Raw genomic sequence first — 23,534 nt, forward strand, 5'->3', positions numbered from 1 at the left:
CTGTCAGTGCTCCGGGACCTTAGTGAGCTTGCATTTGTGAACTTGTTTGCTGCAGCCAGCAGTTGCTTCGGTCCCTCTCTGCATCCTTCCCTGGTCTGTGTCTCTGGTTGCTGCATGCCTGCACACCCTTGCAGGAGAATGCAGAGTTTCTTCCCTTTTTCTCAGCCATGGCCAAGTATCTGCAGAGGGAGAAAACCCCTCCTGTGTCCACTCAGCTGTGGTGCAGCACTGGGAACCAGCCCAATGTGCTGTAAGGGGCACTGCCATGGTGGCTACATTTGGTGCAGTCCTGGCTGCCAGACCTGCCGTGCATGTGACACCTTCATGCTGTGTTATATGGTCCTGTCGATTCTGTCCTAGGGTGTGTGTACACCATGCCCAGCTCCCTCTGCTTCTGTGCAGTGGGAAGCTGCTACAGGGCACCCTCCATGTGCCACCCTGTGGCTCTGCCCTCTTGGTCCACGATGCTTTTATAAAGCGCAGGTCTTTGCACTGCACAGGCCGTGACCCCCTGCCCTGTCTGACCCGGGTGTCTGTGCTGTAGGAGATCTGTGTACTCCGCTCACTGGGTCTCTGCTCAGTGTTTTGCCTATGTGTGCCCCTGAGTCGGATTCCCCCCACTCCTCCAATTTTGCCAACATAGCTGTACTGTGCCAGTGCTAGGATTTGCAATGCCTGCTGATCTGTGAGTTGGGGAGTGGGTGTGGCATAGATTCACCTGCTGCACTTGGCTTGCTGCTATCCTCAGTGCAGATGGTAGGAAGTTGGCATGACTGAGCTCTGTGTTGCCTCTTGTGCATAGGGCCAACTCAGCCTTTTTCCTCCTCTGACTGTCTCCCTGCTTGTGGCCATGCTGAGCCCCAGGTAAGTAGATGAGGGAGTTTCTGCCAGCCCTGCTTGTCAGTCAGGGCTCTGGTGGGCACCTCTGGGAGCCCGACTCAAGTCTGGATTGTTGATTTGGCAGTGAGCATGGTGAGATGGGTTGGGCTAGGGCTTGGGGCTGTTGTCATGGTTCTGGAGCTGGGTGTGGATGGCCAGGGTATGGTTAGCTGGAGTTATGGGGCTTTTAAGTACAGACATTGTTGGCCATCTCCTCTACCAAGGGTCTGGGGATGGGGTATAAAGGCTGAGGATGGGGCATTAGGAAGGGAGAGAGTGGGAGGCAGAGATGAAGCTATATAGGTAGTTGGGGTAGAGAATCTAGAATAGGGTTAGATGAATGAGGCTGCCCAGGAGTAGAACCTTTGTTGGTTCTAGCATTGGAATGGGTTGCCCAGGATGGGGGGCGGAGGGCAGCTTCGAATGATGAAAGGGACCAACGTTGTCCCTGGGGTCATATCATATTTGGGTTTTTTTCTGACTTAGGATGGCGGCTTTAGCGTCTGCTGTGGGGTAAGATCCTAGCCCCCTATGTGTAGGAGAAGTTTGATTTCTCTTTGGTGCCATCTTTGGGAACTGGATTTTCTGTTGACAAACTAAAGAGGGCAAGCATCTCATGGCAAACAGGCTGTGCTTACCCAGGGTCTTTAGAAAACCGGAGCAGCGGCAGGGACGGTGGGCAGAGGACTCCCTGGTCACGTGCGTGTGCACGCACACGGCTCCCTTCACCCTGCTACCTGTGCATGCTCCCTCCTAGGCACACATTCACCACTGGGTGTGTCCATCTTGGGCTGCTCATACATGAGCGTGCGCACACTTGGTGCTCACACTCTCCCCTCCACACCTGCCCTCCCATGAGTCCTACTCATGGACACTTTACACCCTGCAGAATAGCAGGGTGCCCTGTTCTCATTTCCTGTGCCAAGAAGAAGGATTTAGAGAGGGCCTGTTGCTTGCCCTTGATGACAAAGGGACCTGGTGGCTCAGCAGGAATGGAAGTCATGTGTCTTGTCTCTGGGTTGAGGACTTACATTTGGTGCCAGGCTATCCTGTCACCCTTACAGCTGCCTGTGCGCGCACACACACACACATTCACACTCACACTGCCACTCACAGGAACTTGCACGTGGAGGTGTATGTGGTGTTCCCCCTTCACATGCCTCCAAAGCTCGCTGTGCCCCTGAGCTCACCCCGTCCAGAGCCCAGCCCAGCCGGATGTGGAGAGACCATCCCCCTGCTTCCCAAATTGTGGCAGGCGGTTGCTCAGGCAACCGCCCTGCAGATTGGGGAGATTAGCTGAGGAATGTAGCTGGGCCAGTTGTGGCTGGGGCTGGGGGAGCTGTGCAGGGGGGGTGTGTTGCTGACTGTTTCAGCCTACCCTCTCCCCAAGGTTTCTGCAGAAATGAGGTGTCCAGACTGAGACGTGCTTGGGCGATGCTGGAGAACCGGAATGGATGGGTGCTGTGTACTCCTCTGCTGTCCTGTCTACCCACAACTGGGACTGGCCCATGAGCCTTCCCACTTGTGACCTCTTGCTGGCTTGGTCCAAGTCCCTCCTTGGATCCTGGTGTGATCTCTGGAGAGGCTCTATGACCTGCGCATCTCTTACCTGGCTCCCTGCTTGACTGGGCTATGTGTTTACTTGCCACTTTCTTTGTTCTGGTGGGTCTCATTGTCTCCAGGGCCCTCCCATCCACCTCTGGCCTCCCCCTGCTCACAGGGAGCCTCCTCCGGGAAGCCTTTTCCTGGTACTCACTACTCTGTTGTGGGAACCTCCTCTGTCTGGCCTTTACCCTTCTTTGCATTGTCTCACTCCTGTGGTGCCCTGCCCATTCATCTGCAAAGGTCCCTGAAGGCTGGTAGAATTGCCAACATCCTTGGGCCTCTGATAGTGCCTGCTGGCTAGGAACTGCTTTGTAGTGCCCGGGACACATGTTCTGTGAATGAAACTGAGTGGACACTTGTGGCCCATGGGATATGGAGATTGGGCAAGCCTGGATGAAGTGCGTGGTTTGAACCCTCATTTCTGCATGTAGTTGCATGGCCTGGGGCAAGTGGCAGCAACTTGCTGGACCTCAACTCACTCTGGAACACTAATAGTGCCTGTCTTTGGGGTGACTACACAGGTGCTCATGCAGTAGCCAGCGGCCCCTTTCTGGTGGGGGTGTGGGGGGCACATGTCTGTGCGTGTATTGGTGTCAGTGGAATCCGGAGGATCCTCAGTTGTAGTTCCCATCCTGAAATCAAGGTCTGAGTTAGTTTTGGCTCCTGGTCCTCTGACAGGAGTTGGGGCTGGGACTGGACTTTGGGGCTCCTGAGCTGTCCAGGCTGAAGGCGACGGGGGCACTGGCCGAATCTGGGGAAAGCTGATAGTTCCCGTCTCTGTGTAAGCTTGGGAGAGGTTTGGGTTTCTGGTCAGGGTTGTGGGGAGCTCAGAGATGTTACTCCCAGGGGTTGTAGCTGCAGGAGTGACCCAAACAGTGACCCCGAGACTGACCCCACCATCCTGAACTCAGGGCCACCTTGAATGCCTGTTTACCCAGAACTGCCTTAGATCTCCTAGGTCTCGACCCCCTTGAGCCCCCTTGCTTGCCTAAGTAAGTTTAGTGACCTTCGGGTTTAAATCAATCCCCTGGTGTCCCTGGTGTCCACTGGGTCGCTGCATCTGCCAGTCCCTGACCCTACACTCGCTATCCCCACCTTGAGGCTGTAAGGGTGCCACTTTCCTTGTTCCCTCTCCTCTCCCTGGGTGCTCTCTGCTCTTGCTTTCTCCCTGCTCCATGGCTACCTCCCCTGCTGAAATAAAAACCTCCGTACATGACTTATTGCATCCTACTTTTGGCTTTGTGGCAATAAAAGCTAACGGCTAGGCGTGGCTCAGACGCATGGGGCTGATGATTGTGGATTGAGGGGGTCACTGCGGTGGGGGCTCAGTCAGCCTGGGATATGCCCCTTGCTGGTGTGGGTTGTAAGGGGTTATTTGATCAAGGGCAGAGGTCAGACTGGCTGGAATCAGCTGCTCTAAGCCAGCCAGTCTAATGGGCATTTTGGCTGATATTAGCTAGCCTCAGAGTCATCTGGGCAGGGACAGTTGGAGGCCACTTTGGCTGAAGCCAGTCTACCTATGGGTCACCAGCATGGGTGATTCAGTCCAGAGGGGCCTATGACTGGACTCAGTCGGTCTTGGGTTGCTCTGACTGACTGACATCAGATGGTCTGGGTGTCACTCTGAGAAGCCTGTCTGTAGTCATGTGGCCTGGCTTAGGATGGACAGGAGGATAGCCAAGGATCTGGCATTCCCCAGTTCACGCCAGACCGTGAGTGGGACATCTTGGAGTAGCAACCTGCTTATTTTTGAAGAAACAGGAAGGGCCTGAACGCTGGCCTGAATTCAGGGGTCCTCTTCCTTCAGGAAGCCCCCTCTGACCATCTCTACTGCCCGTGTCCTCTCTGTGTGCTGTGCTCTAGGTCATTTTCTGGAGGGAGAGCTGCAACCATCCTCACACCAGTGGGGTTAAAACTTGCCCAGCTCCCCTCGGGCCACAGGGCACAATGCTGATTTGATCTACTAGGTCCTCCAGGTCCTGGAGGGGACCTTGGGTTCCATCCTTGTGTTGCTTGGTGCCAGCCACATGCCCACCTCTCTTTTACACATATGGCATCTGCGAAAAGGAGCAGATGCCAACAGTGGCAAGTTCCTTTGTGCCTGGCTCTGTGGGGTGAGTTCCCCCAGGAGAAGCTGCTGCTGCCTGGGAAGCCGGGGAGCCTCCTGAGAATGGGGTTCCCCGCTGATCTGTTGCTACTCCCCATTTCCTATTTGCCTCCCTTTCCTCCTCCTGAGACTGGGAAGTGGCTGAGGTTTGCTCTGTCTCCTGCCAAAGCCTTTCCCAGTGGAAAGCGTGGACTTTGATGTTGCAATGATGTGAGTTCAAGTCCTGCCTTGGTCCCTCAAGCTGCTCGTATTTTCTGGGAGTGTACCAGCACTGGGCACTGTGCTAAGTAAGAGGACTGCTGCCACGAGTGACCCTGTGGGTAGTTAGGGGGAGCTGGGGTACAGGAGGAGATGCGATTTGTGTACTGTCACCAGAGTTAGCAGGGAGTTCACGTTTCACGGCACGTCCTGCTGTGCCGTTCTGTGGACAGATCTCTTCACCCCTCAGGGCCTCAGCCACCTGTGTGTCAAACGGGGAAAGTTCCAGAGGCTGGCAAGCACCTGGGACGGGGCCTGGGACAACCTGTGTGGCTTGCTCAGGCATTTGCCGGTCTCGGATACCTCAGCCATCTCATGATGGATGTGCAGGCACTGGGGGCTGGGGGCGGTGCCTTTGCGAACCAGGTGTGCCTTTGGGTTTATTAGGCTCTGAACTTGGGGCTCTGATGAGCCAGCTCAGGCACATGGGCCTCATCTCCAGCTGGAAGCCTCACGTCCATGCCAGTGACCCTGCCCTCTGGCCTTCTCATTTGAAGGGTTCATCCGTTCCAAGTCATGGCCGTTTGCACATTGCTGTGTGTGCTCAGGACTGTGTCTGGGTGTTTTGTTCCCGCTCGCAGATAGCTGAGCTGGCTGACTCTGGACAGGGACTGAATCCCCCCACCAGCTGAGAAGTAGGAACAAGGTTTTATCCTTCCCACAGCCTCCCACCTGGGTGTCATGTTCCTGGTGTTGGTTATTTGAGGTCAGCTGTGGTCCTAAAGGATTGAATGGAAAATTCCAGAAATAAAAAGCTCACAAATTTTAAATGCTTATTGTCATACTTGTTCTATTTTATTATAACTTTTTGCTCTTTCTTACTGTGCACCATTTATAAACTTCAGCCTCAGCATCGGCATGTGTGTCCTGGAAAAAGCATGGTATATCCAAGGATGCTTCCAAGAGTCCACAGGAGAGTGGGATTAAAAGGACTAGTTTATTCTGGCACAAAAACTATCTTGAAATCCATGCACAGCTTTTTCATAATATACATTTTCTGCATAGTACATGCAAACTTTTTGTACTGAATTTTTTTTTTTTTGCCCCAAAATAAATTTGTGTTTATCTTTTTTTCATGAGAGACACACAGAAAGAGAGGGAGGGAGGGGAGGGAGACCGAGATAGTTTTTATTTGCTGGTTCATTACCCAAATGCCTGTGATGGCTGGGGCTGAGTAGGCTGAGGTCATGGGTCAGGAACTCAATTTGGGGTCTCACATGGGTGGTTAAAACCATCCATGAGTTATCGGGCCCATGAGTTATTGGGCCCGGCGCAGGAGCCTAGCAGCTAATGTCCTCGCCTTGCATGTGCTGGGATCCTATATGGGCACTGGTTCTAATCCTGGCAGCCTCGCTTGCCATCCAGCTCTCTGCCTGTGACCTGGAAAAGCGATCAAGGATGGCCCAAAGCCTTGGGACACTGCACTCAAGCGGGAGACCTGAAGAAGTTCCTGGCTCCTGGCTTCGGATTGGTGCAGCACTGGCTGTTGCGGTCACTTGGAGAGTGAATCATCGGACAGAAGATCATCCTCTCTGTCTTTCCTCTCTGTAAATCTGACTTTGCAATGAAAATACATCTTAAACACAAAAACATTGAGTTATCACCTACTGCCTCCCAGGGTGTGCCCTAGCAGGAAACTGGAATGGAGAATGGAGCTAAACAAACAAACAAACAAATAAAATAGAAAAAATAAAACACAAATTAGAGAGAGAGAATGGAGCCAAACCCAGGCACTATGATATGGGGTGCTCATGTCCCAGCCAGCATCTTGAACTAGGCCAAACACCTGCCCCAACTCATACTTGTATTTCTGTTTTCCTGTGAAAATCCTGAAGGACCCTTGGGCAGGGTCTGGAACCATCTGTGGTTTGGGACGTCACTGGGGGCCTTAGAATGTGTCTCTCATGGGCCAGGAATCTGTTGCAGCAGCATCTGCCTCAGAAGTAAGGCAGAGCACTGGGATGCTGTACTGTGATGTTGGTGGCTTGCTGGGCTTGTCCTGAGCATGAAGTGATCAGGGGCACCTGTGGGTGGCTCAGGGCATGGATCCTGCCAGGTCTGGGGTTCACTGCCTGGTCCTCTGTACAAACACTGAGTGGCAATCAGGAGGTCTTGGTTCAAATCCCCTTTCTGTCACTGGTTGGCTGTGTGGCCCCGGGAAAGCCACTTGCTCTCCTGGGATCTATTTATCTGTGAAATGGAGTTAGGTCTAGTCCTGTCTCATAGGTGCTCATGAGCTTCCAAAGATGGGCAATGCTAGCTGTTATGGAGAAGGGGCTTTGAACAGTGGGAGGTCTTGGGAAGTACTGGGGAGTGGGGACTTGTACTGGGGATTGGCCAATAAGGGGAGAACTAGGGTAGAGGGAGGATTTTGTGAGATGGAGTGGGCAGTGATGGAGGGCTTGAGGAGAGGGCTGCGGGCAGTGAGGGAGGGTCTGGGTAGGAGGAACGGACCCCTCCTGGACAACAGCCCTGCTTCAGCCTGGGCTGACTCAGCCCTGCCCTCACAGCTGGCTGCACCTTTGAAGAGGCGAGCGATCCCACAGTGCCCTGCGAGTACAGCCAGTCCCAGTATGACGACTTCCAGTGGGAGCAAGTGCGGATTCAGCCGGGCACCCGGGCCCCTGCGGACCTGCCCCATGGTGAGCCTCCCTCCAGCCCCAAGCCTGTTGGTCTCCTTCCAGAGGCGGCTGCGCCACCTGCAGTGAGGTTTGATCCCTCTGCACCTTGCCCACCTCTGCATCCATCATGGTGTACATGGCACTGCCAGTGGCACTCTCTGGACGCCCTCTCATTGAGTATGCTGGGCAGCTTTGTGTGCACAGAGGGTTCAGGCTCAAGTCATCAAAGTCCTGGCAGCTAAGAGTGAGACCCTCCTTACAATGTCTCCTCTTGCAACTTAGCCTAGGACTGCCCCTACACGCCCCCACCCTGTGTCCTCCCCCTCTGGGGTCTCATGACCTACTCATGGCATGCAGATGCTTAACAGAGCAGTGATGCCAGAACCTTCCTCTGCCTCCTCTTCCAGAATGTTCTAGGTCCTTCCCAGCTTGTTCCACCCTGTCTCCATTTTGGGCTGGTGTCCTTTTGGTGTCCTGAACACTGGCCTGGGGGACAGGAAGCACATTTGCTGGATTCTCCTACTGACCGGCCTCCTGCTCTGACCTCGGCTCTCAGTACTCATTCCAGGCTCTTGAAGACAATTTCCCAGCTGTGTGGCCTTGAGGAAGTCACTTCACTTCTCTGAGCCTCCATTGTCTCAACTGCAACATGGGGGGAATGGCAGCATTCTTCACAGGGTTGTTGGGTAACCCCTGCAAAGTGCAGACATAGGGGGTGTTTATAGGGGCCCTGGTGTTTGGGTGTTATTGTTGGGGTTACTTGAGGAGGCCCAACAGGCATCACTCTTCATTTGGGCACAGAATCAGCCAGGCTGGGACAGATAGAAGTCAGGTTATCAGCTTTGTTACTGATAGGGGCTGTGTCAGAGGTGGTAGACACAGAGGACCTAACGGACTTTCAGGATGGGGCAGCCTGACGACCCCGCCCCCCTGTTCCCTAGCCCGGGAGTGACCCCAGGCTTGGCTCAGCTGGCATGAGAATGGTACCCACCATGGCAGGGGCCATAGGTGAGCTTCCTCCTCCCTGCCCGGTGCGTGACACACAGTAGACACCCAGCAGCAAGAGAGTGGGTTTGAATTAGCTTCTTCTGCTTTTGACCACCCTGGGCGGGCCCTGCCTCTCACACACTCAGAGACCCAGCCAGTGAGAGAGGGAAAGAGAAAATCAGCATATAGCATGGGCCTCCTGCTCGCTGTGGAACAGGGACAGGAGTGAATGGGAGAGAAAGGCAGGGGTGCAGAGGGAGAGCAGAGAGAGGCCAGAACTACGTCAGATTGTTAAGACTGGATAGAACCGTGGGGCACAGGCCCAGAGAGTATGGGAGCTGGGATGTACCCCTTCTGGGCTGGGGACAAGGACGGGGGTGGGTTGTGTTTATTCCTTGCTAGGGCTGCCTCTGCAGCCACCTCTGTGGGTTCCTTCTGGCTTGCAGAAATGACTGAGATCCCCTTCTGGGGAGTCCCCAGGGAGCCCTCCTAGGGCCCAGTCTGAAGGAGTTTGTGCTGGCCCACAGCCAGGTCTGGGAGGAGGCAGCGCTGAGTGCTGCTCCCCAGCGAGGGTGCTCCCCTAGCAGCTCCCGAGCCTTCTACCCCAGCTAGGTCCTGAGGAGCCCCCGGCTTCCACCTCCTGCCCCACAGCATGGCACACAGCCTGCACCTGCGGGGAGGGGGCAGGGCAGCCCTTCTCCATCTTGAACATCTACCAGAGAGTTTGTATTCCAGGAATTCAGACTTGGGTAGGGACTAAAAGTTAACACCCTTTCAGTCACTCTCTGTCCTACATTTCATGCAGGCTTGGTTCAGAGCAGAGCCACGAGGTATCACAAGCCAGTGCCTCACAGACAGGCAAACATGGGAGAGTTGGGAGGGAGGCCTCTGGGAGAGGTGTCCCCGGAGGTGGTGGTGGTGGGGCTGCCTGTGACAGGTCCTTGCCTCCAGGGACAGCATGTTGCACAGGAAAGCAGTGGTTCGGGAAGGGCGTGTCCTATAGCAGAGGCTATGGAGGAAGCCAGGTCTGTGTGGGTTTTTGCTGTGCTCACTCTCTTTTGGGAAACAGACCCTGAAATGAGAAAGGTCCTCCCCAGTGTCAGAGCAGGAACTAGAACTCAGAACCAACCCTGCTGTTTGTGTCGCCCCTCAGTGCCTCTCCCCCCACCCTCCAACCGCCTCATCCTTCTTCTGTTCTTGACTTCCTCCTCTTTTCCCAGGCTCCTACTTGGTGGTCAATGCTTCCCAGCATGCCCCAGGCCAGCGGGCCCATGTCCTCTTCCAGAGCCTAAGCGAGAACGACACCCACTGCGTGCAGTTCAGCTACTTCCTGTACAGCAGGGATGGCCACAGCCCGGGCACCCTGGGCGTCTACGTGCGTGTCAACGGGGGTCCCTTGGGCAGCGCTGTCTGGAATATGACTGGATCCCATGGCCGCCAGTGGCACCAGGCTGAGCTGGCTGTCAGCACCTTCTGGCCCAGTGAATACCAGGTGTGGTCAGCCTGCACCTGCTGGTGGGGGTGGGGTGTCAGCCCAAGGTCAAGGTAGAGGAGCCCTTGAGGTCAGGATTAGTCTGTGTTGGGCATCAGGAGTTGATCTGTGGCTAAAGTTGGGGGTCAGTGTGGGTCCAGCATGCGAGGTCATGATTAACAAGAGTAGTCAGGAGTAAGCCAGAACTGCACCCACCTGGAAACCCTGCCTGGCTGGAAGTTTTGCTGCTTGAGGGCTAGGATGATGCCTTGACTTTTTCTCTGAGTGCTCATGTCCTTCCTGCACTAGGACTTGGTAGGGAGGCTCCGTGGCAGCTGGGCTGACCTCTGCTGGCTGAGGAGCACCAGGCAGGGCTGACCTGAGAGGGCAACTGTAGAGGGCCCTGCCTGGGCAAGATGCAGCCCTGGCATGGCTGTAGGGATGTGGCCACGACAGGGGCCCTTCCATCTCCCCAGGTGCTGTTTGAGGCCCTCATCTCCCCAGACCGCAGGGGCTACCTGGGCCTGGATGACATCCTGCTTTTCAGCTACCCCTGCGGTGAGTTCCTGCTTTCCTTCAGGGGCGCAGGGGTGAGGGGGCACCCACCAGTGCAGGCCCAGCTCACTCCACGCTCCATTCCTGCAGCCAAGGCCCCGCACTTCTCCCGCCTGGGCGATGTGGAGGTCAACGCAGGCCAGAATGCGTCCTTCCAGTGCATGGCGGGAGGCAGAGCGGCCGAGGCCGAGCACTTCTTCCTGCAGGTCAGGGCGGGGTGGCGGGGGGGGGGGGGCAGGGGGGCTGGGGACAGCTTCCCCAGAGCTGCACTTCCTTCTTTCCACCCCAGCATCCCACCCGCGTTGTCCCTTGGGTGGCCCGTGGCCCCCGCACCCTGGCCCCGGGCTGCAACAAGCATGGGATCCTGACCCTGACCCCTGATGCGCACCTGACTCCATCACCCCTTTTCCTACACAGCGGCAGACGGGGATGCTGGTGCCAGCGGCTGGCGTGCGGCACATCAGCCACCGGCGCTTCCTTGCCACTTTCTCGCTGGTCGCTGTGGGCCGCGCGGAGCAGGACCTGTATCGTTGTGTGTCTCAGGCCCCGCGCGGCGCGGGTGTCTCCAACTTCGCGGAGCTCATCGTCAAGGGTCAGCGCGCCGATGCCCGTGGAGGGTGGAGTGGAGTGAGCGGGGCGCGGGCCCTGGGGCCTGGGCCAGGGTGGGAGAGTGGATTTGGTTGAGGGTTTGGTAGAAGCTTGAGGGGTTTGGGAAGACCCGGGATGGGGTGCTTAGGGACTGGATATCAATGGAAGGCAGCATTGGGGACCCTGGTCTTTCGGTCTCCTCGCAGAACCTCCTACCCCCATCGCGCCCCCCCAGCTGCTGCGGGCCGGCCCCACCTACCTTATCATCCAACTCAACACCAATTCCATCATCGGGGACGGGCCCATCGTGCGCAAAGAGATTGAGTACCGCATGGCTCGCGGCCCATGGGCAGAGGTGCATGCCGTCAGCCTACAGACCTACAAGTTGTGGCACCTGGACCCCGACACCGAGTACGAGATCAGCGTGCTGCTCACACGCCCTGGGGACGGTGGCACCGGCCGACCGGGGCCGCCCCTCCTCAGCCGCACCAAGTGCGCAGGTGAGCCGCCAAGGGGTGGAGGTTGGGGAGGAGAACAGGGGATGGGTGCCCTTCCAGGGCCTGCGGAATTTCAGCCTCTACCACCCCTAGAATGTCTTGATTCTGCCTCGCTGAATCGGTGGGCTCCGGCTCCGGCTTTGCGTCAACCGTGTAAGCATCACTGTGCACACAGGTGTGTGTGGTGGGTACTTGTCTCATTCTCATTTCACAGGCCAGGAGCTCAGGGTACAGGGCTAGTCAGTGGCAGGTTTGGAGTTGGAACCTTTGATTGGCAGGCTGCAGAATCTGTGTTCTTGATTCTGCCTTCTGTCATGGAGATAAACAAGGCTGACAAATAAGAGTGCATTTCCCATTCTAGCAGGAATCCTTTGGTCTGGGCACGGAGCCCGCAGCCTGGTGTTGGTTGTTAAAGGGAATGGAGCAGCTGTTAAGAGCAATGGTACACCTGCATCAGCGGAGGCTCTTTAATCAGAAGAGAAATGGAGACCACAATGGTTTCCTTTGTAATTTCAGTGTTTTTTTTCTCTCTCATTAGAATTTTTATGAAGATGAATGCAGATCTGCATACTGCTTCCCTCTTTCTGATAGCATTTTGCAGAACTACAATGTAATATCGTCATCAAGTTACTAATGGTGCTGGGATCCACGCATCTTGGTCAGGCCTCCCCAGTTTCGCCTGTCCTGCTGTGAGAGAGAGAGAGAGAGAGAGAGAGAGAGAGAGAGAGAGTATGTGTGTGTGTGTGCAGTGTGGTTTTGTTCAATTTACCATGTGCTAGTTTGTGTATTCGCATGACTGAACAGGTCACTCGCCCAATAGGCACTTCATGTTTCTTTTTTATTTTTTAATTTCTTCTAAAGATTTATTTATTGATTTGAGAAGTACAGTGAGAGAGAGCTCATCCATCTGCCACTTCATTCCCCGTATGACCACAGTGGCCAGAGCCGATGCCAGGAGGCTGGCACTCCAATCCCGGCCTCCCCCATGGCTGGCTGGTACCCGGTACTTGGGCCATCTTCTGCTGTGTTCCCAGGCGTGTTAGCAGGGAGCTGGATCAGAAGGATAGCAACTGGGCCTTGAGCCGGCACTCTGATATGGGACTCCAGTGCCACCAACAGTGGCTTCATATGTCGTGTCACAATGTCTGCTAACCCCTACATTCCTTTACAACCCCATTCTCTCCCTCTCTTCCTCCTCGACCCTTTGTAATCGTGTGTGTTTCAGTTGAAAAGTTTTGCCATTTCAAAAGTGTTATGTAAATGAAATGATACAGCATGTACGTTTTTGGAATTGATTGTTTTGGTAAGTTTCAGTGCAGTAAAAATCAAATGTCATATATTTTATTTTTAAAAATATTTTTGTTTTTATTGGAAAGGCAGATTTTACAGAGAGAAGGAGACGAAAGATGTCCCATCTGCTGGTTCACTCCCCAAGAGGCTGAATTAGCTGGAGCTGAGCCATCTAAGACCAGGAGCTTCTTTTGGGCCATCCATGTAGTTGCAGTGTCCCAAGGTTTTGGGCCATCCTCCACTGCTTCCCCAGGCCACAAGCAGGGAGCTGGATGGAAAGTAGAGCAGTTGGGACATGAACCGGTGCCCGTATGGGATGCTGATACTTGCAGTGGGGAAGAATTAGCTAATTGAACCATCGCGCTGCCCCCCACCCTAAGACTTCTAACCCTAGGTAGCCACCAGTGTACTTTCTGTCTGTATAAATTGCTTCTCTGTGAACAGTTCATGTTAATGGAATCACGCGAATTTCAGTCTTTTGTGATTGTTTTCAGCTAGCACTGTGCTTTCTGGGCTTACAGAGATCGTCCGTCTGCCAGGCCAATCCCCGAATGGCTGCAAGAGTCAAGGTTGGGCCAGGCTGAAGTTAGGAACCTGAAATGTGATCTTAGTGTCCCATTTGAATGGCTGCGAGCCAAGTGCTTGAAGCATCACCTGCTGTTTCCCATGGTGCCCATTAGCAGGAAGCTGGACTTGAAAGCGAAACTGGACTCATACACAGGCACCCCGAGGGCCTCTGGTTGTCCCAAACATTGTCCTAATCACCGTGCCCAGCCGTGCATCCTTTGTGTACAAGTTTTAAGTGGACATAGATTTTTATTTGTCTTGTGGAGATACCATAGGCATCATGTGGTAACTGTTTAACCTTTGAGGAACTATTTGGATGTTTTCTAAAGTGCCTATGCTGTGTTGCCTCCCTACCAGCGTACAGTAGTGTTGCAGTTTCTCTATATCCTTGCCAACATTTTGCCGACACTTGTTCATGTCTGTCTTCTGGTTTTAATCCTCCCGATGATGTGACATGATTTCTTATTGTGGTTTGGATTTGCATTTCCCTGGTGGCTATTAATGTTGAGTAATTTTTTGTGAGTTTATTGAACATTTATTTTGCTTCAAGACATGTCTAATCAGACCCTTTGAGTTATGAGAGTTCTTTATATGTTCTGGAAAGTGAATTCCTATCAGATATGTTTGCAAGTATCTTCCCCCATTCTGTGGGCTGTCGTTTCCTGTCTTGGTGATGTCTCCTGAAGCATGGGCTTTCTTAGTTTGGTGAGGCCAAGTTTATTTTTTCCTTTTGCTTGTGATATTTTATCTAAGAAGCCAATGCCCAAACCCAAGTTATGAGAGTTCACTTCTATGGTTTATTTTTCCTTAGAGTATTTTTGTTTTTTAAAAAGGTGTATTTTATTTTTATTGCAAAGTCAGACATACAGAGAGGAGGAGAGACAGAGAGAAGGATCTTCTGTGCGATGATTCACTCCCCAAGTGAGTGCAATGGCTGGTGCTGTGCCGATCCGAAGCCAGGATCCAGGAACTTCTTCTGGGTCTCCCACATGGGTGCAGGGTCCCAAGGCTTTGGGCCATCCTTGATGGATGGGAAGTGGAGCTGCTGGGGTTAGAACTGGTGCCCATCTAGGATCCCAGCGCCCATATAGGATCCTGGCAAGTTCAAGGTGAGGAATTTAGCCACTAGGCCATACCGCCGGGCCCACCTTAGAATATTTAAAAAAAAAGATTTATTTTTATTGGAAAGTCAGATGTCAGAGAGGAGGAGAGAGAGAGAGAGGAAGATCTTCCATCCCATGATTCACTCCCCAGGTGACCCACAACGGCTGGTGTTGAGCCGTTCCAATGCCAGGAGCCTGGAACCTCTTCTAGGTCTCCCACGCAGATGCTGAAACCCAAGGCTTTAGGCCATCCTCGACTATTTTCCCAGGCCACAAACAAGGAGCTGGATGGGATGTGGGGTCACTAAAACTAGAACTGTCTCCCACATGGAATCTTGGCACATGCATGGTGAGAACTAGCCACTAGGTACTGTACTAGGCCCATTTTTTCTGAGAGTATTATGATTTTAGCTCTTACTTTTAAGTTCCTGATCCATTTTGGGATTGATTCTTATAGATGGTGTGAATAGGGAACATAACATATCCATTTACTAGTACACGTGTATATAGTTTTCCTATTACCATTTGTCAGAAAGACTTTTTTTTTTTTTCTTGCTGAATTATCTTGGTAGTGAAATGTGCTTTTTTTTTTTTTTCTTTTCTGATGTAAATTCCCTGGAGATTTATTCAAGTCACCACGTGTATCAATAGGCCATTCCTTTTTTGTTGCTGAGTAATATTCTGCGATGTGGACAATACCCAGGCTAGTTTAAAGGGTCGCCTGTTGAAGGAGATCTGGACTGGTTCTAAGTTTCGGCTTTCATATACAGGTTTTTCCATGAACATAAGTTTTCATTTTACTGAGATAAATACCCAAGAGTGTAATTGATGACTCTTACAGTAATTGCATGTTTAGCTTTCTCAGAACTACTGCAGTCGCTGTATTGTTTCACATGCTCACCAGTGAAGTGTGACTGATCCAGTTTTCTGTATCTTTGCCAGCATTTGGTTTCTGATTTTAGACATTCTGAGAGGTGTGTGTTGTGGTCTCTATTTGAATCTCTTTAATGCCTAGTGCTGCTGAACATCTTTCCACACACTGTTTGCCATCTGTGTGTCCTCTTTAGTGTATTGTCTGTTCATATCGTTGCCCATTTTGTAATTGGATTGTTCATTTTTTTTACTACTGGGTTTTCAGATATCAGTCTGTTGTTGGATATACAGTTTGTCAGTATTTTTGTCTTATCATTTCATCCTACAGAGTCACCAGCTTTAGTTTGGACAAGGCCCAATTGATCAACTTTCACTTCTTTTTTTTTTTTTTTAAAGATTTAGTTTATTTTTATTTAAAAGGCGGAGTTATAAAAAGAAGAAGAGACAGAGAAACATCTGTTGCTTTACTTCTGAAATGGCTGTAATGGCCAGAGTGGAGTTGATCTGGAGCCAGGAACCAGGAGCTTCCTCTGGGTCTTCCATGTGGAGGACTTGGGTCATCCTCTGTTACTTTCCCAGGCCACAAGCAGGGAACTGGATTGTAAGTGGAGCAGCTGGGACACGAACTGGCGCTGCTGTGGGATGCTGGTGGCGCAGGTGGAAGCTTAGCCTACTGTGCCATGGCAACATCCCCTTAAGTTTCCCTTCTATGAACTGTGATTTGGAGTCAAGTTTAAGAACTCCTGCCTAGCCTTGAATTTCAAATATTCTTTCCTGTTTGTTCCCCACCCCCTGCTAAAAGTATTATAGTTTTGTATATAAATCTGTCATCTATTTCGAAGAATGTGTGAGGTCAAGGTTTATTTATTTTTTACAGTGGATATTCTTAAGTGTTTTTAAAAGCTGATCTATCATTTACAATACATTTGAATCCCTGACTTTGGAAGGTTACTGGGAGTGGGTCAGAGAGTTCCTGTGGGAACTGCTTCCAAGGTGATGGTTCCTTAACTTGACTGTCAGTCCCCGTGGCACGCTCGCTCTCAAGGATGTATATATTTATTTGAAAGGCAGATTTATATGCATATACACACAAAAGAGAAAGGGAGAGAGTGTGTGCATGTAAGAAACATCTTCTGTCTGCTGTTTCACTATTCAAATACTGCAATGGCTAGGCCTGGGCCAGACTGAAGCCAGGATACCAGAGCTTCTTCAGGGTCACCCACATGGGTTCAGGAGCCAAACACTTGGGCCGTCTTCTGTTGCTCTCCCAGATACCTTCACAGGGAGCTGGATCAGAAGTAGAGCAGCTGGGACCTGAACCTGCACTCTGATAAGGAATACTGGCCTTTCAGGCAGTAGTTTAGTTTGTGGCCCCCGCATGTTGGCAGCAATAATATTCTATGTCATGTGGGGTTCATTAGGAGCTTTGTGCCACATATGTTTGCTGAGTGCCTGCTACATGCCAGGTGCTAATGTGGTTGCTGGGGACATGTGGCAGCTAGACAAGTGCTGTCCATTTCCCTTGGAACTCACATGCTGGCAGGAGAATTCAGACCATAAATCAGCATTCGAGTGAGCTGCGCAGTTTGTCAGGTGCTGATGAGTGCTGCGAAGAAGAATGAAGTTGGCAGGGGAAGGGAAAAGGGTGTGTGCTGGGTGGTTTTTCAAAAAAGGCTCTTTTGGCATGGTGGCATAGCAGGTTAAACCTTACCTGTGCCTCTAGCATCCTATATGGGCGCTAGTTCGAGTCTCGGCTGTTCCACTTCATTTTTTCTTTAAAAATATATTTATTTTGTTTTTATTTGAATGAGTTACAGAGAAAGGAGAGACAGAGAAATATCTTCCACTCATGGCTTCACTCCCTAAATGGCTGCAATGGCTAGAACTGGGTTGACCTGAAGCCAGTAGTTAGGAGTTTATCTTGGGTCTCCTGCATAGGTGCAGTGTCTAAAGCACCTGAGCCATCTTCCACTGCTTCCGCAGGCCATCAGCAGGGAGTTGGGTTGACTGTCAGGATGTGACCCAGTGTCCATGTGGGTAGTGGCTTTAACTGCTGCACTGTAAGGCCGGCCCCAAAATGAACTATTCAGAGGTGGGATACAGTCATTTGAACCACCAGGCTAGCTGCATGCCTACCTCCTTTTGTTTATAAGGCTTCCTGGGGTCTTTGTAGGAGGGAAAGGGAACAGAGGCAAGGCTGGGGAGGAGGCTGCTGGGTAATGTGGCTGAGGGAGAACCTGGGCTGGGAGAGGGCATGATGGCAGCAGTAAGAAGTAGTCCCTTTCTGGGTTTGTTGGAGCCAGCAGTGATTGCTCTTGGATTTGGCGAGGAGTAAGACAGGGCGGAACAGAGGGATGTCAAGGATGGCCCCAGGGTACTGGGCTGGAGCAGTGAAGGAATGGAGTTGTCACTTCCTGCGGTGGCTCGGGCTGCAGTAGACTCTGGTCTGACAAGGGTGTCATAGATCAGGAGTTCCGTGTTAGAGACGTTGGCTACGTGAGGCCTATTATAGGGCGTTCAAGTGGAGAGATCTGTCAGTCCGATGGGCACATGAGCGTAGAGTTCTGGGAAGAGGTTGCAGCTGCAGATCAGATTGGAAGGCGTCAGGGTAGAGATGATGTGCATGGTGTTGAAAGGCATGGGGCTGAGTGAGATCTTCCATGCTAACAGTTCTCAGCACAGGTGACTGTGTCTCTCAGCAGATGCTTGGCACTGTCTGGAGGCACTGGTTGTCAAGGCTGGGTGAGCTGCTGGTATCCAAGGCGAAGCGAGAGAGGCTGCCAAGAATCTTGGCAATGCCTAGATAGCCCCTGAACCATCTAGTTCAAAATGGCAGTGGTGCTGAGGTTGAGGACACCTGGTTTCCTTAGATTAAAAAAAATTATTCATTTATCAGGGCTCACACTGTGGCTCAATAGGCTAATCTTTTGTCTGCTAGTGTCAGCATTGCAAAATGGCACTGGTTCTTCTCTTGGCTGCTCCACTTCAGATCCGGCTCCCTGTTAATGCACCTGGGAAAGCAGCGAAGGATGACCCAAGTCATTGGGCACCTGCATCCATGTGGGAGATCTGGAAGAAACTCCTGGCTCCTGGCTTCAGGTCTGCTCAGCTCTGGCCATTGCAGCCATTTGGAGAGTGAATCAGCAGATGGAAGATCTCTGTCTCTCCTGCTCTCTGTAAATCTAAATCAGCCTTTCCAATAAAAATAAATAAATATATCTTAAAAAAAAGGACATGTAATTTAGTTATATTTGAAAGGCAGTTACAGAGAGAGAAGGAGAAATAGAGGGAGAAAGGTCTTTGCTGGTTCATTGCCCAAATGGCCACGATGGCCGGAGATGAGCTGCGAGTCAGGAGGTTCTTCTGGGTCTCCCACATGGGTGCAGGGTCCTAAGGCTTTGCGTCATCCTTGACTGCTTTCCCAGGCCACGAGCAGGGAGCTGGATGGGAAGTGGAGCTGCCTGGATTAGAACTGGTATCCACATGGGCTGCTGGTGCTGCATGGCAGAGGATTTCTCTGTGTCACCGTGTCAGTGTGGTGACAGCTTTTGAGTAAGTGGCGTGAGAGGTTTATTCACCGAGTCTTCACGGTGAGTCTGTAGCAGAAGCAGAACAGGAGTTTGAATTTCTGGATTTCCATTGCAGTGTGTTTAATTGTAGTGGTGGCAGCAATAGCAGTGGCAGTATCTGCCACCCCGGGATGGTAGCTGCTTTGTGCCAGGTACTGCCGGGCACATTACCTGAGCTGGCTAGGACGGAAGCTGAAGCAGGGCTGGGCAGACACGACCTCATCCTGCTCCTGATAATTATATACTGCTCTTGGTTGGCATCCCCGCCTCTCCCTGCTCAGGCGCCTTGGCTAGGAGTTGTTTTGCTGTTGGCAGCTGTGTTTTCTTCTTCTCCCTCCCCAGGAGGCTTCCCTCTCACTGTATTATTTGCTGTAAAAACAATAATACAGCATCAGTAAAAGGCATTTAAAAAATTGCTCAAGCTCTCACCAGCCCAGCCCAACAGCTGTTTTGATTTTTTCCTGTTGCCTTCCCTCTTAGTCCTTGAGTGCAGTCCGCACGTGTGAGTGCCCTTCATGGGGACGGGGAAGCGCGCAGACTCAGGTTGCATTTGCTCAGTGCTGTTACTTGTGTGTGTGTGTGAGGGTGGGTTTGATTGTAATCATTGTTTATTGGCTGCGGAGTGTCCAGATCCGTATTGTCATTATCATTATAAGCAATACCACATTGCAAAAACTCAGTGCTTAAGGTTTTGTAGTCTTTTTTTTTTTTTTTTCCTCCTGAGAACATTCTTTAGTGCAAACAGTCAGGAATGGATTTTTTTTTTAACCTCTCGCTTTATTTGAAAGGCAAAGAGACATACACAGAGAGATCAGCCATAGAAAGATCTTTCACCTGCTGATCCAATCCCCAGATGTCCACAGCAGCTGTATTGGGCCAGGCTGAATGAAGCCAGGAGCCAGAACTCTTTTGAGTCTTCCGTGTGGGTGGCAGGGACCCAAGTTCTTGAGCCATCACCTGCTGCCTCCCAGGAGACATATATTGCTTTAAAAAAAATCACCGTTCTAATTTATGCTGCTCCTAGTGTCACCTGTTAGTGCACATGTATTTGTCAGTCTCTGTAGTCCGGGCAGTTTGCCTCACGTCACCTCCCGTAACTCGCGCCATCACTTTTCAGAGTAGGCGTTATTGTCTGCATGTTTTAGTCGAGGAAACTGGCATCCACTTGGCATCAGCGTTCAAAGGGAGTGAAGTACTTGTCTCAAGTCACTTGACTAAGAAGGAAGGGAGAGGACATGGCCTTGTTGTCCTTGACCCCAGTCTGTGGCTCCATCCCCCAGGTTTTAGAGTTGTTGCATCCTCGTTAGCAAAGTGACAGTTCACCACGCTGTAGCCTTGTTCAGTGGTTCTTCAGTGCTACCTTCTTTGTTTCCTGTGTGTTTCTATTGCTGCTCTCTGAGTGGCTCTGATCTCTGATGACTCCTGTGGAATGTGGAGTGGTGGGGCTCCGAGGGTCCCCTGTTCTGCATTGCCAGTGTGGGCTGGCAGCTGAAGAAAGCGTGTCTGGGTGCCAGATGGTTTTCTAGAGACACAGACACATGGATTCACACCCTTCAATCATCATATCCGTCTGCAGGCAATACACTCTTTGGGCCCCTGACTGCCTAGGTTGGATCCAGATGGGGGGGAAGGGGGAAGGGGCCTTCTTTTCAGTGATGCCTCCCCCCCAAATGTACCAGGAAGATCGGCGGTAACACAGCTGTTGGAAAATGGGATCTCCAGTATGCAGTTGGGAGTCAGTGGCTACTTGAGGTACTGTACGGGGTTTTAAGAAACTCGAGCAGATTGCTGGTGTTTAGAAATCCAGAGATCTTGCATGAAAATCTGAACTTCCATGCTCTCTTGAAGAATGGCAAGATCTGGCCATCCTGGGCCTGTAATGTTGTATGGCAACCGTAACCTTTTGGCCGGGGCAACTCTTAACCCATTTGCTATGAACTCCACCCAGCCACGTCCCCGGTTCTTCTCCAAATGCTGCAGGAGGGTGAGGAAGCAGTGTACACCTATTAAACCTGGAAAGATGAAAAACAAATATGCGATTGGCATTGTGAGGGAGTGGGCATGGTGTGAGCAGAGCTGTGGGCTTCCAAGATCCTCCACTCACACTAGTGCAAAGAAAGAAGAGACATCCCGGGCACACAGGGTGGCCGGGACCAGAGCCAGGGGGTGGAGGTGAAGATCCTACACGATCTTCCCCCTCCATTCCACACACACAGGACTGATGAGGAGGAAAAGAAAAAACATTGAAAAAAGCAAGGAAAATCTCTTTGGGCTGGAAAGGAGAGAAAGACATAAGCATGGACTGTGTGCTTGCAGCCAGCAACCCTGAGGCTGCGCTGAGCAGTGGGAGGTAAGATCTGCATAGGATGGAGCTTGTGTGTGGCCCAGGCCTTGTTTGTTGAGAGGGGAGTTGGACAAGGTGCAGGCTTGCTCCTAGTAGGTCCCAAGGTCCATCTTTGATGCCCTCTATGTGAGTAGATTTGAGTCTGCTGCCAGTAGCTCCAGGAAGAGAGGAAGGCTCCAGAGGAAATGACAGCTTGTGCTGGGCTGTGTGCTTGGGGCAGTGTCTGAAACTGTCCCCTGTGTAGGGACATTCTGAGCAAATTCATCATACAAAAATGATATTAGGATTGTACCTGCCTCTCTTTCTCTCTTTTAAAGGTTTATTTATTTTTGTTGGAAAGGAAGATCAGATTTGCAGAGAGAAAGAGAGAGAACTTTCATCTGCTGGTTCACTCCCCAGGTGGCTGCAATGGCTAGAGCTGAGCTGATACAAAGGCAGGACCCAGGAGCTTCTTCTGGATCTCCCAAGTGGGTGCAGGGTCCCAAGGCTTTGGGCCATCATCTACTGCATTCCCAGGCCATGAGCAGGGAGCATGTGGGGGGAAGTGGAGCTTGCAGGACACGAACCAGCTCTCATGTGGGGTCTTCGTGCTTGGAGGTGGAGTTTTGGTTGGTTGAGCCATCACACTGGGTCCCCTATCCTATCCCTTTAAGAGGTTAAATTGTAGAACTTTCTCATTTGTTCACTAAGAGACCCTGAAATTGTCTCTTGAGGATATTCTGTAGGTGCATACCTGGCTAGGAGGACTGAAGTGGCCATTGACACATTCAGGGTGCAGGAGAGGGGTCTCATGAGAGTGGGTTGGTTTGGAAGTTAGATGGTGTGTGAGAGACCCACATCTCCTAACTGAGAGTTTGGGTTTGAGTCCTGGCTCTGCTTCCCCTTCTAGCTTCCTGCCCATGGGTGTCCTAAAGGGCTGCAGTGATGGCTTAAGTGGCTGGGTCCCCGGTACCCACAGGAGAGATCGGGGTGGAGTTCTGGACTTCTGGCTTTGGCTAGAAATCTGACCTTCCTTTCCAACTAGCCCTGGTTGTTGCGTGCCTTTGGGGGGCAGTGAATCAGTGGATGAGAAATCCACATTTGGCTTTTCAAATAAATAAACAACAGAGATTGTGTTCTTCCCTGGTTGAACAGATGAGAAGCTGAGGTGCAGAGATCAAAGTGCACACAGCTGGTCAGTGCAGACGTGGAACCAGGGCTGAGCCCCTGGACTGCACTTGACCTTGCCATGGAGCCTCTGGTTTCCTACATTGTAGGGGCAACTTGCTGGCCGCACAAGGTTGTGAAGGGGCCACAAGGCACAGTGACATGCTCCCCTCTGCTGCAGGCGTGAGCAGTGAGTCAGCAAACTACAGCAGTGGGTTCCTTCAGACTGGCCTCGTGTGGTCCAGGCTGACCTTGACCTACGAGGTGAACTGTGCAGTCTGTCTCCTGAGGCATTGGTGCCAATTGTTAGATAATTGGCAGTGAATTTCTCATTTGGGGGTGGGGCATGGCAGGATAAGTAAAAGCATGGATTCAGGAGCCAGCCTGTCCCAGCTGCGGTGCTCATTGAGTAGCTGTAATCTCTGATTTTCTGTATCTACATTGGTATGACAGAGCTAATAATAGCCCTTGCCTCATTGGATTACAGTGAGGATTAAGTGACTACAGGATTTGAAAGGCTCCAGAACAATGTCTAGGATATCCAGAGCTTCCAAACTGTTAACTGCCACTGTTATTATTATTGCTATGTCACAGATTGTGTTCCCTTTTTTGCTTTGGCAGCTAGGAAACTTAGCACTGAGTTGGAACCTTATCTTTAGATCTCGACATAGGACCTGGTGCTTACGTTTTTGTTTCTGTCTTCCTATCATCCCCAGGCTTTACTGAACTATTTGCCTCTCACTTCTCCTATCATTGTGATTTTTGTCATTGTATCCGCTTCATTTCAGAACAAATTTGGAATTACTAGGTCAGGGAGAATGCAGCCATAGTTTGCTTCAAATGAACCTTGTATCTTCTAGGATGTTACTGAGTTAGGAGTTGAACTGTGCTATGAAAGAAAATAAAATAGGGGCCGTGGCACAGCCTGTAAAGCTGCGGCCTGCCATGCTGACATCGTTCCTGTTTGGGCTCTGGTTCAAGCCCTAGCTCCTTCCATTCTTATCCAGCTGCCCTGCTAATGCATCTGAGAAAGCAGAGGAGGATGATCTAAGTGCTTGGACTCAGGTGGAATTC

At 51.5% G+C, this 23,534-nt stretch overlaps 1 protein-coding gene across 4 annotated transcripts in view; it reads left to right on the forward strand.

Moving 5' to 3' along the window:
- The window catches only part of PTPRU (protein tyrosine phosphatase receptor type U), a 73,686-nt gene that overhangs the window by 8,364 nt on the left and 41,788 nt on the right, over window positions 1-23,534 (forward strand). For all 4 annotated transcript variants that reach the window (XM_040974375.1, XM_040974377.1, XM_040974373.1 and 1 more), the window contains exons 2-7: window positions 7,360-7,491; window positions 9,678-9,949; window positions 10,405-10,486; window positions 10,574-10,689; window positions 10,901-11,075; window positions 11,278-11,571. In XM_040974375.1, coding sequence (XP_040830309.1) covers window positions 7,360-7,491; window positions 9,678-9,949; window positions 10,405-10,486; window positions 10,574-10,689; window positions 10,901-11,075; window positions 11,278-11,571 — 1,071 coding nt within the window. The remainder of the gene's footprint in view (window positions 1-7,359; window positions 7,492-9,677; window positions 9,950-10,404; window positions 10,487-10,573; window positions 10,690-10,900; window positions 11,076-11,277; window positions 11,572-23,534) is intronic.

The sequence above is a fragment of the Ochotona curzoniae genome, unplaced genomic scaffold (assembly GCF_017591425.1).
Source record: "Ochotona curzoniae isolate NIBS_2020 unplaced genomic scaffold, NIBS_Ocur_1.0 contig_2404, whole genome shotgun sequence".
Classification (NCBI taxonomy): Eukaryota; Metazoa; Chordata; class Mammalia; order Lagomorpha; family Ochotonidae; genus Ochotona; species Ochotona curzoniae.